Source organism: Erithacus rubecula (assembly GCF_903797595.1).
Source record: "Erithacus rubecula genome assembly, chromosome: 23".
In the NCBI taxonomy this organism is placed as follows: domain Eukaryota; kingdom Metazoa; phylum Chordata; class Aves; order Passeriformes; family Muscicapidae; genus Erithacus; species Erithacus rubecula.
Genome location: NC_136675.1, coordinates 3829295 through 3845106, shown reverse-complemented (window position 1 = coordinate 3845106; position 15812 = coordinate 3829295). Strand labels below are relative to the sequence as shown.

At 49.4% G+C, this 15812-nt stretch overlaps 1 protein-coding gene across 3 annotated transcripts; it reads right to left on the bottom strand.

The window, feature by feature from the left end:
* Positions 1-18: 18 nt before the first annotated feature.
* Positions 19-15294, bottom strand: INPP5B (inositol polyphosphate-5-phosphatase B). Of its 3 annotated transcripts, none has more exons than XM_079325492.1 (22): positions 15194-15294; positions 15006-15085; positions 14445-14542; positions 14052-14081; positions 13472-13582; positions 10925-11018; positions 9867-10037; positions 8080-8181; positions 7590-7704; positions 6866-6982; positions 6383-6570; positions 5829-5940; positions 5574-5683; positions 4561-4696; positions 3964-4074; positions 3182-3344; positions 2791-3026; positions 2500-2613; positions 2103-2187; positions 1713-1840; positions 1388-1499; positions 19-456 (listed from the first exon to the last, which is right to left on the bottom strand). In XM_079325492.1, exons 1-22 carry the CDS (start codon positions 15248-15250, stop codon positions 332-334), a joined length of 2595 nt encoding a protein of 864 aa, XP_079181618.1. In that variant the 5' UTR covers positions 15251-15294; the 3' UTR covers positions 19-331. The 3 variants fall into 3 exon arrangements, with proteins under 3 accessions (XP_079181618.1, XP_079181619.1, XP_079181620.1); XM_079325493.1 differs by having other exon boundaries at positions 106-456; positions 10925-11015; XM_079325494.1 differs by lacking the exons at positions 13472-13582; positions 14052-14081; positions 14445-14542; positions 15006-15085; positions 15194-15294 and adding an exon at positions 11609-12776 and having other exon boundaries at positions 106-456.
* Positions 15295-15812: the final 518 nt, after the last annotated feature.

Genomic DNA, 15812 nt, shown 5'->3' with positions numbered 1-15812 from the left:
TTCTCGGCGACAGCGGGCTCAGGCCTCCAGATTTTTTTATTTAAATAGCAGGGACTTAAAAACTCTCGTCGTTTTAACAAGTTAAATAAAAATACAGTGTAAATATCAACTCTCGCATTTTTTAACTTGTCTACGCACAGCTTATTGGGAAACTTTATGTACTTTACAGCATAATCAGGTGTCAAACCTGCCTGATCTCCGCCTTCCAAAGCAACAGATTGTATAAAATATTGTGGTATCAAAAAAAAAAACCCAAAAAAATCGCCGGTATAATGTACAAAAAATATTTTTACAGTAATTCAACGTCTAAAAGATGAAGAGCATCTGATATTCATGGTAAATCATTTTCTCTGACGAGGAACTGGTGGATGAAGTGCTGAGCTTTCCTCTTGGCAGCGATGTCGGGCGAGGGGTGGCCGGGAGGCGGCCGCAGTAACAAACCACCAAACACGCTGGCTGTGGGGAAAAGCACAGGGACACGGTGAGAGCAGGAGAGCACAGCGAGCCCCGGGAAACACAACGAGCCACGGGAAACACGGTGAGAGCAGGAGAGCACAGCGAGCCCCGGGAAACACAACGAGCCACGGGAAACACGGTGAGAGCAGGAGAGCACAGCGAGCCCCGGGAAACACAACGAGCCACAGGAAACACAACGAGCCACGGGAAACACGGTGAGAGCAGGAGAGCACAGCGAGCCACGGGAAACACAACGAGCCACGGGAAACACAACGAGCCCCGGGAAACACGGTGAGCCACGGGAAACACGGTGAGCCACGGGAAACACGGTGAGCCACGGGAAACACGGTGAGCCACGGGAAACACAACGAGCCACGGGAAACACAACGAGCCACGGGAGCAGTGCCTGCCCTCACAACGAGCCACGGGAAACACAACGAGCTACGGGAAACACGGTGAGCCACGGGAAACACGGTGAGAGCAGGAGAGCACAGCGAGCCACGGGAAACACAACGAGCCACGGGAAACACGGTGAGAGCAGGAGAGCACAGCGAGCCCCGGGAAACACAACGAGCCACGGGAAACACAACGAGCCACGGGAAACACGGTGAGAGCAGGAGAGCACAGCGAGCCCCGGGAAACACAACGAGCCCCGGGAAACACAACGAGCCCCGGGAAACACAACGAGCCCCGGGAAACACGGTGAGAGCAGAAGAGCACAGCCAGCCCCAGGAGCAGTGCCTGCCCTCACAACGAGCCACGGGAAACACGGTGAGCCACGGGAAACACAACGAGCCACGAGAAACACAATGAGCTCCTCAGCTCTGGGTGGCTTTCCCTGCTTTTCTGTGCATTATTCACTTTTAATGAAAGGTTCAAAGCACTACAAGCTGCACCTCCTCTGAACAGAGGGTTATTCTGCTTGCCTTACCAAGAATATTCACATCCAAATGGTTTTTCCCTGAATTCTTCAGTAGTTCTTGTAGAAATGCCATCAGATATCGAAACACGTTTTTATGGCACGATGGTAGCTCAGAGATAATCTGAGGAGGGGAAAAACACCAACATTTATTTTGCAGACACACCTTCCAGCTGCATCTGCCCCCCAAATCCCCATCTGCTGGTGCCAACAGAAGCAGCAGTTCCAGATCATTTCTATTTACAGAGGATGAAGCTGCTGAGAGCACCCAGTGAGTGGTGAAGCAGAGTTTGCCTCCCTGTGCAGCAGGAGCTGTCCCCAGGGCGGGCAGCAGTACCTGGCAGCTCAGCCCGTAGTTGCTGCTGCTCTCCAGGCAGGAGCTGTAGAACCTGCAGCAGATGACAGGCTCAGGCAGGCTCTCCAAAAACAGCAGCAGGGCCTCTGCCACCGAGTGGTTGCTGCCCACTGAGCCAAACATGGTTAAGGAAGAGCACAGCCCCACCTAGGCTGAAACATGGATGAACTTTTGGTTCACAGCTTTGGGTTAATCCCTTGGCTTCCAACAGGCTGCTGCTGTCAGCACTTGGGCACTTGTGTACTTCATTGACATTGCCAGGACTCAATAAAGCCACAAGGAAATGCAGAGCTCAGTTACCCCAGGAGAGCCTCTCTCAGTTTTGGCACTCTGGCACAGTGAGCCTCCCTGGACATCATTCCAAAAGGATACACAAAGTATCATACATTCCCTTGTCCAAACAGTCTCGGATTTGCTCAAATTCAGATCTCAGGCCTGGCTGCTGAAACAGGTCCTCCTGCAAAGACAACCCTTTATCAATCCAAGGAAAATAGAAGAATTTTGGGTAAACAGAACTGTAAAGTCTCTCCAAATTGGTTATCACCCAAATCTCAGCACAAACAGCTCTAGGAAAGCTGTGGCACTGCAGTGAGAGCAGTGCAGGAGGACACTGCTGATGCCTGGACACACAGACATGCTCCCTAGCACCAAACAGTACAACTGGGGCATCAGGGCCACTTATCACCCAGCTCACAGTGACTGCTGTTACCAGCATCTTCTTCAAAACTTCACCTCATGCAAACACCTCATTCAGTGTTCCAGTGCCAACCTGCTGGGAAGCGTTGCGGTTCAAGTGCTCCACCATCATCCACAGCTCTTTTGGGATGCACATGGGCTTTTCAGCTTGGTCAGGATCATCACTCATGTCTACTGGCATCAGGGTCTGAGGGAGGGCAGTGTGGGCAGGAGGGAGACAAACAAAAGGTAGCTAGCCAAGTTCTTATTCAACTCAGCAAAAATTACTTCACAAAGGTTATACCTGAGAATTGAGGCTTCTTAATAAAAACAGACAGTTTTAATGCTCTTGTGTGTTTGGAAGGGAATCTTGTCTTTAACTCACAAGTCTCCGAATGGCTTCTGCTGGCATGTCCTGGATTGGTTCCCTCATGTAACACAGTGTATGGATGGGAGACCCAAAGCAACTTGGCAAATAGTTGCCTGTTATGGATAGAAAATAATCCTTCCCTCTGACAAGGTGCAAGACTAAGATATCTTCAAGTTTTTCCTCTCCAGAGTTTAAGTGAGTAGCTGTTGATTTATTAACAAACACCTCCAGCTCAACTGTGATCTCAGCATCTGCCAGAAGATGATAAAAAAAGACCCAGACTCAGTGACAACCAGTATTGAACCAACAGCCTGCAAGCAGGCACAGCACTCTCAGAGGTGTAGAGGGAACTAAGCCAAAAGGGGACAATATCAGCTCATTAACAGGAGACAAACGAGGAGCTCACCTGAGAGCAAGAAGCCCTTACAGGGATTAGCAGTCAGCCACTCTTTGCAGTAGTTTTTCTCATCTGGTTTGCTGATGAATTCAAACTGGCAGGGCACTGGGCCATTGTGGATGGTAAACCTCTCTACCTGCAGCTGCATGTACTTAACATCCTCAAAATGGATCTAGAAACAAATGTCAGACAACATCAGCAGCCAGTTCCACCTTGCTGAGCAGCAATTCCTGTCCTATGGTTCAATTATTAAGCAGTAAGACAACTGGATTAACCCCTTGCTCCCACTCCCATCTCTTCCAGGACTGCACAGGATCACGCTTACTCTGAATGCCAAAGTCCTTTTTGTCAAGGGGCCCTTTTAAACAAATGCTGCCCTCAAATAACTACAATAAAATTGAGAATGAGATAGCTGTAGCCTCAGATGTCTCCTGGCCTTATCTTTACAGCCCCAACACACAAAGCAAATGTTGGTTTGTGACCTTCTCCAGATCCTCACAATTTTACATTTTATGTTTGAAAGCACAAGTCAGAGCAAGGGTCACAAACCACCTTTTTACTTTCTCTCTTCCCACCTCAGGGAATGACACACCCTGTGTTTTAGCCCTGGACTGTGAATGGAACTCACATCTCAATAGGAACAAAGATTCCTAAGGCTTGTAAAGAGAGCGACTGAAAGTCAAAATATTGTAGTTTTTAGAACCAGAGCCGAGGGTTTGGGATCCATCCTCCTGCTGGGGTGTAGGGCTGCTCAGCTCCCTCAGGGAGAGCTGGGACATGGCCATGCCTACCTCTCTGCGGGACAGTGTCACTGAGGGAATGTTGGCATTCTCCAGCTTGTCCAGGGAACGGACTATTTCCTCAAAGGCTTTTCGATAGAGCTCTTCATTCACAACCTTCACCTGGAAAGGACACACACTGGACCAGCTGGCATTGACTGTGCCTCTGCAGGGCAGCTGGAACACAGCTGGAAACATGGAAAGTAAGTTGATTTTAGCAGCACACTAGAGTACACAGCACAGGGAGTGCCTGGAGCACTAATCTCCAAGATCTTCTCATGATCCAACCCTAAAGGACCTTGCCATAATAACAAATAACTCAGTCAGTACTAGATCAACCTTTTTTTTCCCCCCTCAGAAAAAACAAGAAGTTTGACAACACACTACTGTGTTCCCAAAGAACACTGACAGATATTCAGGCCTTGTCCAGCTTAACTGCAGTATCATTTACACAACCCTTGCTTACTGTGATCAACAATCCCATCTCCATATCTGATCCAGCCCTTTCAAGCCATTGTTCTCTGTGGATACCATAAAAGCAGGAGGTAGAAATCAGCACTCAGGGGATGAGATCAGCAGAGTTACTTCTTCCAGCACTGACATACTTACCCCAATATCAAACACAGAGCTCACTGGCTTGTGGTCACTGAGCTTCAGAGCCATGTGGCTGCGATAGCTCAGCTGGGCAATGTTCTGCCCTTTCCAGAGAATCCGGTCACACCATGCTGGAACACGACACTTCTCACTAAAACAGAGGGAAAAAAAATAAAAATCAGCATTTCCAGGCATGACTGAGATGTAGTAACACAGGGCAGAACACTGCTCACCCAGAGATCAGGGTTTTCTGCTACAGCCTGGAGCTCATTCTATGTCAAAGTGGTATTTTTAACAGTTTCTTTGCATAGATATAAAAAGTTTGTGTGTCTACTATAAAGTATCTCCAGCCCATGCTTTACCTCTTACCTCTTCAAAGGTGCAAGATACAATTAACATACAAAGCAATACTCAGGTGTTTTTGACCATGAGAGCCATGAAAAATACAAACTCAGGCTCTACATTTAAAGTTTGCATTTGTTGTTTTCACTGGCAGCTGCACAGATTTAATTTCTGCACTTGCAGCTGAAGTTCCTGGTTTGCTAAGACAAGATGATCTGCTCTGTGTATAGAGCATTTCAAGAAGAATGGTTCTCACAGGTTTTAGAAGAGCAGCACAGCTGACTCCACATCAACCCTGGTTGGTCTCACCTGAGCAGGTACAGAGAGATCAGCAAAAATGAGATGCTAAAAATTTAACTTGGGGGAAAAACCAACAAACTAGAAAAAAAATAATTGAATTAGATAAAAGGATTCATTAACTTTGTACACCTCTAAGAAGAAACCTGATAGGATTATTAATGGCAAAATAAATATTAGGAGTATCTAACTAATAGCTGTGGGAGAAAAAAAGTGTAAATAGATGTGAACAGGAGATGAATTTTGGAGCAAAGGGAGAGAACCAGAAATAATCTCAGAACTGTTCCTACTTACAGCCATTAGACCTGCAATATTTTTAGCCTTGTTTTTGCTTCCTTCAGTGATAATATCAGCCATTTGTAACATCACACCTAAGACAATCACTGTACCTTGTGTCCCAGTCATCACAGCCAGCATCATACTTGTATGTTGGCTGGAAAGAGATCTCTCCTTCTGTGAAGCCTTCAAAGGCTGCATTTGCCTTTATTTGCCTCTTCAGCTACAAAAGATGAAAACTTTAATTTTAGATAATCCCAAGCACAATTTCCATATGGAGTAAAAGGGAGACACTGAGCACAGACAGGAGCTGTGTGGTTTGTACTGAGCACTCTCAGCACCATGTGCAGGCAGGTGAGAACCAGTACCTGGTCATACTGGCAAAGCTCTAGAAATGCTTTCTCCTCTACAAGCTGCTTCACTTTTGCCACATCCAGTTCCTCCAGACGATAGTTGAGGTCCCCCAGCCACAGGATCACACTGAAAGGGAATAAACACCAGAATGTGCACAGCCCTGAAGCTGCCCCAGAGCACAGCTGGCCACAGACAACTCCCCACCACAACCCTCTGGTGAGCTGCTCTCATCAGGAATAACAAGTGAAAACTTAAAAGAGAAGCCACCTTTTGTATTTTTGCCATTATTAATCACTGTTCTGCACGTTTGCCACTATCCCTTAATGCCTGAATTCCACAGCTGGGGAAGTCAGTGCTTATTCCTGCCCCATCCCCACTCCAGGTTTGAGAATAAAACAAGGCTTGGGAGAGCACAAGGTGTCAGAACTGTGTGGGTGAGCCCTGCCCAAACCAGGTAAAGCTTTTCTGGCCCTTCCAGCTGATGTTTACCACTGGATCCCCCTCCTCAACCCCAGTCAGAGTGTTCCCTTGCCCATGCCATGGTTCCCACAGGCAGATGGGAGCATACTCATGTTTGCCAATAGTGAGAGGGGGCAGGTTTGGGTCTGACTGGCAGAACTGCATCCGGGAGCAGATGTCTTTGAAATCCTGGTTCCTCCGCTCGTATTCCTCCGTGTGAGCTGCAAGGTGAGAGTTCACAACACACACACTGGTGTTATGGAACTTAAACCTGATGGCAACACCACCCTTGTTACCCTGAAAGAGAAAGACAAAGACATTGGTCAGAATTTACACTACAGAGGAGTTACTAGCAGTGGACAAGCCAGAAGATTTTTAATTCTGGAGGAAGGAATAGGCTGAAAATCCTAATTAGTGATTACTGCTTTGAACATTGGAGAGCACCTGGCAGTTCCCTCTTGAAGTGCCCTGAGCTGGCATGGGGAAATGAATATCTGCTTCTAGAGACCCTTAGCTGAAGGAATAACCATTGCATCCAAGGAGGGGAGCTCTTCCAAATCTCACCCTTCTCATGCACACTTGCCATTCTTACCATTCTCCCCATGATTCCAGTTCCCACAGTCTCAACTTCCACCTCAGAGATGTTCAAAGCCAGTTCTGCCTTCACATACAACAGCAGCATGATCCCCACCAGCCGCACCAGTTTCACCTGAAAAAAAAGACCCTGGTCCATTCAATGCTGCAATGAAGAGGTTGGCTGGGAGAAGGCACATCCACCCATAACATGGGCCACCAAAAAGAAAGTTTCAGGATCATCCAGTGCACCAGCAGGGCTCACAGTGCACAGGCCCCCAGCAGCACAGCCCAGGAAGGAGTTGGGAGCAACATCAGTAAAGGAAGTTGAAGCCCAAAGCAAGAGTTACAGCACAGACATTCTCATGGAAGGAGATTCCCTTCAACAACAGGGACAAGAGACAAAGCAGACCTATGGAGCAGCAGCTAAAACACAAACAGCATTCCTACCAAAATACCTTCACAATTCATTCCACCATACATTGTAGGCAGTTCTTCCAGACATGGAAGAAGGTACAAAACTTCCTGTTCTCCTTCCCCAAGACAGCAGGAGGTCTCTTTAAGTGGGGAAAGCTGGCTCTGTTTCCCATCCTGTCCCTGCCTCACCTCCCTGCACAGAAACACTCCCTATGAACCTGCACAGCCTCTGAAGACACAGCCATTGGGAACAAGAAAAAGCAAAGGGAAAGAGAGCCAAGTGGAAAATGATTCCACACTCAAACCTCCCCAATAGTCACATTTACCTTTGCATATTTGGCATCTGGATGAAGACTATCAGTTACAGCTTTAAACCATTCCTCTTCCTTCGGTGTGTCATTGAAAAAGAAGGCTTCTTTAGTCAGATCAAGCTCCTGGAAACTGTGTCAGAGGAAGGAACCCATGGATGCATGCATTTGTTTATAACTCTGCAAGCCCTTCTCTGGGAAAGAACTAAACCAGCCTAAACTCACTAAATTTATAACTGAAAACTCAAATTCAGTTATGCTGATTGTTAAATGCAAAGCTAAATTACTGTAATTGTTACATCAAGTGGCATTAAGGATTTGGCAATGCTGAGAGGCCAAATCCTACCAGACCAACAGCCCTTACTGGCTGTGGGCACACCCACCCTGGAGCTGTGCAATTCACTGCAGCAGTGCCAACATTCCTGTGGTGTCCTGGCTGAGCTCCTCTGGGTGACAGATCTGCCAGCACAGCCCAGGTTTGTGAGGATGGGCAGGAACAGGCACTCACCCCACGCAGTAAATGTCTGGAGGCTCAGCATCACACCTGAGCCACGGCTGCAGGCTCTCCGTGGGCGACTGACCGTTCACGTTGTACGTCCCGACAAAAACCCTGCCAAGACAGCAACAGAATGCCAGAGCTGCAAGCTGCAGAGCCCAGCTGGGTTGGGTTGATGTGGCCAGCAATGTGTGTTCTGTCACCATCTGTTGCAGCCGGGTGTGGCAGTGACCCTGATCTCCTGGCACATATTATCTCCTGTTAATGGGCCATCTTTAAACCAGCTGGGGCAATCAATTTATCTTGCCACAGCCCATCCTCCCTCCAGGAGATATCTCCTGTTAATGGGCCATTGTTTAAAACTGGGTGTGGCAGTGACTCTTACCTCTGTGGGAATTATCTCCTGTTAATGGGCCATTGTTTAAAACTGGGTGTGGCAGTGATTCTTATCTCTGTGGGAATTATCTCCTGTTAATGGGTCATTGTTAAAAACTGGGTGTGGCAGTGATCTTTATCTCCTGGCACACATTCTCTGCTAATGGGCCATCTTTAAACCAGCTGGGGCAATCATCTTTATCTTTCCCACAGCCCATCCTCCCTCCAGGAGATATCTCCTGTTCATGGCCAGTGAGTCCCAGTGCATGACTGATAAAATTCCATCATCCCACTGGGAGATGCTCCAGCCAGGGAGGAGCCAAGCCTTTCCTACCCAGATAAAAACTGAGATTTTGGACACCAAGGTACCTTCTTTCCACTGGATGCCAGAGGAAAGCCAGACCTTTCCACATCATCCCTGGAGCTTCAGAGGAAACTGCACCTTCTCCAGGAGCACTGCTCCAGCTGAACCACATCTGCCACTGCAGGAGGATGCAGCCACCATGGAATGGGACTGTGCCACCACCCTGACTGACTGACGGGTGTCAGCTTGGATTCTGACTCTGGCAGTATTTGGGATTGTTCTTTGTAGTACTGCATTTCTATTTTAATTTTCCTACTAAAGCACTGTTATTCCTAATTCCCATATCTTTGCCTGAGAGCCCCTTAATTTCAAAATTATAAAAATAATTTGGAGGGAGGGGGTTTACATTCTCCATTTCAAAGAGAAGCTTCTGCCTTTATTGGCAGATACCTGTCCTTCAATCCAGGACACCAGGTAATAGCACTGCTATTAACCAGCTAAGTAATGTTCCATGTAACTAACATGCTGCTAGGAAATGTGAAAAAGTTTAAATCCATAAAACGATTTAACTGCATCTGTACATTTACAGATGTGTTTTTAAAGAAGGACACATTGTTATACACAGATATAAAGTCTTACAGAAGAAACAAAAATAAGGTTACAGCTGTTTAGCAGCCCTTTTAAATTATAAATTCAGAAAATGAGATGCATTTAAATATTTCAAACACAGTAAAGTTTTGGTCCTTATTGTATATTTCACTCAAGCTCTTCCTTATGAATTAATTGGAACAACTGCATGGACAAGCAGTGGACAGAAATGGAGAGGGAGAGGGTTGGACTGCACAGAGCTGATGCATTGTCTAAAATAAGCACAGAAATTTCAAAAAGGCCATTTCCTCCACAAGAACCAGGAGGCAAGTCTTGATAAAGACATGAATGAAATTCTGATCTTCTCATGCCTAAATGTGGAAAGAAAACTGCTCTGGAAAGCATGGATCATACTTTTCTACAGAATTTCCTGTTCGTGGGGACACAGGATGAAATAACAGATGAGTTACTCCAACAGACCATGCTAAGTCACAACCCACAAAAGTAAGCTCCTCTCAGCAATGATCATTACCTGTAGTTCTGGATGTGTGTGTAGGAGTCCTCCATTTGTAGGAGCTGAGATTTCACAATAGTATCTCTGAGTCCAAATTTTGGTTCTGACAGGATGGAGGCTTTGTTGGAAGCCATGACACGGGAGGCCCGAACCTGTTCAGTTCTCACTTCAGGCTTGAGTTTGTTTTGTCTGCAAATGAAAGCAAAACTGCAGATGAAGCCCAGGCTATCCCCACACCCCAGCTACCAGATTTCTGCCACCAAGGCCTTAATTCACATTTTTCTGTCTGTTCACTAAAGACAGATAACGTTTGGGATAAGCCTAGAAGGCTAAAAGGAGCATTTCTTAGCAGGGTTGAGATTTCCAGACAAAACCAGTTTAACTAATAAAAATAGCAAATGGTTTTCACCATTCTGGGGCAGCCTGTTGATGCAGAGCAGGCCTTCCTCACACCTGGAAAATTATATAAAACCTGTACAACTTCCCTGTTTACTGGAGCATGGAGAGGGAAATCTCATCTCCCTCTGCTCAGCCCTTCTGACCCCAGCCAGATAATGAAGAATTGTGTTTGTTTATAAAGCCTTCAGCCCAGAGTGGATGGAGGTAGTGGTGGTTTTATTTTGCATCTCCTGGCTCTGCAAACTCCTTTTGCAAAGGAGTAATGCCAGAGCTTGGGAATTCCCACCAGCAATTGGATGGTATAAATTTAAGGTCAGCAACCTGCATACCAGTGCCAAGGACAGCACTCGGACAGACTCTGAATGGTTTCCATCAGGGTCCACAAAGTCCTGGGAACTGGAAAATGAAACTGTAACATTTGAAGAGTGTATCTATGAGACATGGTGGCTCTAGGCCAAAACTCTCTGAATTCAAAATAAACAATGCTAGCAGGTCCTGTCCTACTAAAAAGTCAAAATATGCCCAAACAGGGCACTGGAAGGATTGTCTCTGAGGGACTGCAATGAAATTTCCACTCATGTTTTGACAGTGTGCTTATGAACTTCTTTTTTTTCTTAACTAGAACCTGTAGATTCTCATTTCAAAAAGTTGCCAGCTCCTGCTCTAGACCCCCTCACCTCTGAGCACCTCTATCAGTGCTGTCGTGGCTGGAGCTCTGACTGACTGCAGCTTTTTTTCCATTTTGTTTGATACCTTCAGAGCCAACTGCTTCTGAAAAAAAAAACCAACAAAAAACAAAAAAAAAGAACAAGAAAAAAGTTTCACTTTAAACACAAAGTGTTCTTCAATTTATCAACATGCTTATGTAAACACCAGCAAAAAATCTGTGGGCAGAAAATAATTTAGATTTGTGTGGAAAAACAAAGTACCCCACAATCTCTCTCTCAGTTGACAGATTTAACTTTCTCTGACCCCAACTGTTCTGCAAAGATGCAGCTTCCCCTGCAGAGGAACAAATGACAGGAGCCACAGAGAGCAGCAAAACCACTGCCCTCTGCAGCACAAAATCCAGGGCTTTACCCCAGGAATCTGAAAAATTTATGTGAATAGAAGATTTTTCTTTTCTGAAGCAAGACAGGAAGTACAAAGAAAAGGGGAAAAAGGGGAAATAAACTAACAAACCCCACCATTTAAAGAGTCTTTACCTATCTGCAAATACCCAGCAAGGCACAGGGCCATAGTCACACCACAAACCCACTGAGCCTCAGCAGCAACTCAATGCACTTTCCTAAAACAGCAACAGGGCTGTTACCACACAGATTGAACTAACCACAGGAGTGACACTAAACACATCACTCTACCTTAGCAAAATTTGACCAGTCTTTCAGCATTTTGTTTCACTTACAATATTCTGCTCCTACAAGTTGCAAAATAACTGTTAAAAAAAAAATCAGGAATCCGAGGGAGGTCTCAGTGTTTAAGATGCAAAGCCAGCAATCTTAAAATCATGCTCCTTAGCACACAAATCTAAGGATGATGTAGAAATTGTTAAGACTGTGGGGTTCTAGGCATTCAGCTGAGCTTCTCCTCCAGTGAACACAACCCAGGAAAAATTAAGATGTTATTGCTGTCACAGAACATTCTGCAGAACAAGGGTGCAAAACAGAAATAGAAGTTGCAGTGCTTCACCCAAGCCCTCGGGATAGAAACCAGATGACAAGAAGTGGCCAAATTCTCAGCCTGGAAAACCTCTTCTGCCCAAAAGCCTTCTGAGAATAGACTGTGTAAGAGGATTTATCAGAGCTTGGACACAGAAGAGCACATGACTGAAACCTCAGTGCAGATCACACAGCTCAAGTCAAGCAGAATGAGCAGGAGCACACAGAGATTCACTGGGAATTGTGGGCCCAGGGACCTGGACACAGCATTTTTCCATGAGCACTGAGAACTCAATTATTACTCCTTGGATCTCTGCAAGCTCCTCCAATAACAACCATGCAACATCCCTTGAGAGTGAGTGACAGGAACCAACGTGAACCTTCACCTCGATGGACAATGGTTGCTTTTGTGCCAAGAAAAGAGTAAATTCCCAGGTTTTATTACTTCCATGGGTCCATGCCAGTATGCAAAAGGCATTATTGCAGAATAGAGAGACGTGTGAGCCTGCTGCTGACACAACTGCTCCAAAGATCAGAGTTATACATCACACCTTGCATTCTAACCTCATGGGGAAAAATCAGCTTTAGATTGGATTCTCCTAAGAGATTAGCATTGTAAAAGGGCTGTTTCCTTCAGATAAATTTATATCTAGCCACAGATTCCTGTAATGAGAGGGATCTATATGGAGCACTCTGAAGTGGAATAATGACCTTGTTCAATAATTAAACAGAACACAGAAATAGAGAGCAACATGCAGAGATTATAGATCTCAGTTGCACAGGATTTGCAGTTAAATGAGATTCGAACAGTAATAAGGGCATTAATGTTAGAAACGTGCAGTGACGTTATAGTACAGCAGGAAAATGGATAAATGTCTCCTGGATAAAACAGGATTCATGCTCAGCGTCCAAAGGGGGGAACTAAATCAACCTTCATGCAACGAGAGGAGCCCAGCCTAAACACAGCGGGGTACAGCAAAATGCCAGATCCAGGTTTTGAACCCCAAACCGGCTTCCAGGAACGGCTTTAGCTCTGAACCTTGTCACACTGCTGCGCTCTGCAAAGCGGGAAACGCCGCGGAGCGGGCGGAGGAGGCGCCGGAAGAGCGACCCGGGCGCACGGGGCGGCACCGGGCGGCGAACACGGAGCGCCGGCGGCCGGAACCCGCGGGGCTGCCCGCTGCCGCTGCCGGTGCCCGGTGCCCGGCGCCCGTGCCCGCTGCCCGCCCCCGAGCGCCGCGGAGCCGCCCCTCCGTCTCCCGGCGCGGAGCTCCGGCAGCGCTCGGCTCTGCCCCCGCCTCGCCTCCCCGCACGGGCAGCGCGCCCCCCGCCCGCCCGCCCGCCCGGCGCCTCCCGCGCTCACCTCGGCGGGGCCGCCCGCCCGCGGACATCGCCGCAGCTCGGAGCCGCCGCCGCCGCCCCGGCCCGGCCCAGCGCCCGCCCCGGCCCGCCCCGGCCCGCCCCCGGCAGCCGCGCCCCGAAACACCGGGGATCGCGGCCCCGGCGCTGAGCTGCAGCGGGGAGAGGACGCCGCTGCCGCATCGGGACCGAGCCCGGAGCGCGTACCTGCGCTGCACCTGCCGAGCTCCTGCAGGAACGTGCGCGTGTGGGAGCCGAACGGCAGCTGCACCGTCAGCCGATCGTCGGCCGAGCTGATCTGGACAGTCACGTCCGAGCCTGAGCACATCGGGAGAAAGAAAATATTCCTGTGGGTGCTGACAAACCTTCACAAACTGAACTGAGCGTTTCGCTGCTCTACACGCAGCCTTTGGCAACATCTCCCCGTGCCTTCTTACCGTGCTCCTCTCCAAAATTTTACATGAGAATGCCACTTAAAATATAACACCCATCATTTATAAAAAAAAAAAAAAAAAAAAATTAAAATCTGCTTGTTCAGGAAGCATAATTTATCTTCCAGTAGCAGTTTGAAAACATATGGAAAATTAGTTCCTTTGGTTGAACGGGGCTGGCAATGCTCATTAGCAGCAGCTAACAATGGCCAGCAGCGTGGCAACTCCCTCAGGAGCCACAGGACACAGTCCCTCCCCAGTCAGCTCCCCAAGAACCCCCCACTCCTGCCCCAGTGTGCAGCTGGCACAGGGCCCAGAGCACCTGTTAATGGCACTAAAGCAACCACAGAACTCACCAATGACGTGAAGGTCACTGTCGAGTACAACTGCAAAAGCAAAACAAAGTTCAGTTGAAAGCTAAGCAACAGATTTGCAGACCACGCTGACACTTTGAGGTTACTGAGCTTGGCAACTTCTCCAAACTCCAAATGTTCCCTGCAGGAACAGAGTCGGGCAGAGCAAACCTGCTGGGCAGAGGCTGTGGCTGGGGTCTGGAGGGACACAGGTACTCTGGTCCTCACAGGGCCTGCCACAGATGCCATGTCATGCACAAGTTTCACCAAGGATAACAAACTGATGAAAATATGTGAAGGCAGAACAAACTGCAAATTTCAGGAAGCAGAAGAGCAGAATATGGGCTCCAAACCCCTTCATCCCATTCCTTGGAACTGGCCACAGTGTGTCAGTACCTTCTTCCACTGCAAACCCGTCTGTGATGGGGATCACTCTCTCCAGCCAGACGTCCTCAGCTGTGATGGCCATCCGCCGGTGAGTGTACACATAGATCCTGCAAGCACAGAGCACACACGGAGCAAAACTCCTCAGCTCTGGCACATCTGCAGACCCCAGCCAAGCACAGTCCCCATCCCACCCCGCAGCACCTGCTAGCACAGCCTCATGCAAATCCCAAAATAACTCCTCAGCCAAGCGCCCACCCCAGCACTCAGACAGGTTCACATTTCTGCCAGGGCAGAGCAGCTCATGGGCCTGGGGCATTTCACTGAGCACCCATAACATCAAAGCACCACTGCTGCCTGCAGGACTGCACCCGGGTGGAAAGGATAGAAAGGGTGGAAAGGATGGAAATGGTGGAAAGGGTGGAAAGGATAGAAAGGGTGGAAAGGTGGAAAGGGTGGAAAGGATAGAAAGGGTGGAAAGGTGGAAAGCCCCCGGGATGGGTTCCAAGCGGCTGCCGAGCTCCCCCGGGCGCTCTCCCTGCCCGCCCCGCTCCGCTCCGGTGCGGCACCCACGCGTGCTGCCCGCGGCGCTCCACCAGGCCCAGCAGCCGGCTCTCCACGCTGTCCCCGGACGCCAGGAGGCCCTGAACCGCCTGCGGCTGCGGGTCAAGGAAAGCTGCGACAGCGGCGGGGAGCGGGGACCGCCCAGGACAAACCGGAGGGGACGGGGACAGCCCGGAGCGGGGCCGATCAAAGGATACGATCCGGCAGGTCGCCCCCTCCGCCAGGCTCTCCTGGATGGCGACCGACTGATCCATGTCCGGCTGGCCGCGCTCCCCGGGGCCGGCAGAGAGGCTCTCCCGGCCGCTGTCGCAGCGCGATCGGATCCCAGCGCCGGGGCCGCCCCCGCTGCCGCTGCCTCCGGAAATAACGGGGCTCAGAGCAGCGGCAGCGCCGGGCTCGGCGGGGGCAGGATCCAGCGGGGCGGGGGAGGCGGGGGAGGCACGGCACAGCACGGCACAGCACGGCACGGCCCGGTCCGGCACGGCACAGCACGGCACGGCACGGCACGGCACGGCACGGCACGGCACGGCACAGCACGGCACGGCCCGGTCCGGCACGGCACAGCACGGCACAGCACGGCCCGGCCCGGCCCGGCACGGCACAGCACAGCACAGCACGGCACAGCACGGCACGGCACGGCACGGCACGGCACGGCACAGCACGGCACGGCACAGCACAGCACGGCACGGCACGGCACAGCACAGCACGGCACAGCACAGCACAGCACAGCACGGCACGGCACGGCCCGGCTCCTCCGGCCAAACCCCACGCCCCCGGCCGGCCCCTCCCGGAAGGAAAGGGAGGCTGAGGGGGAAC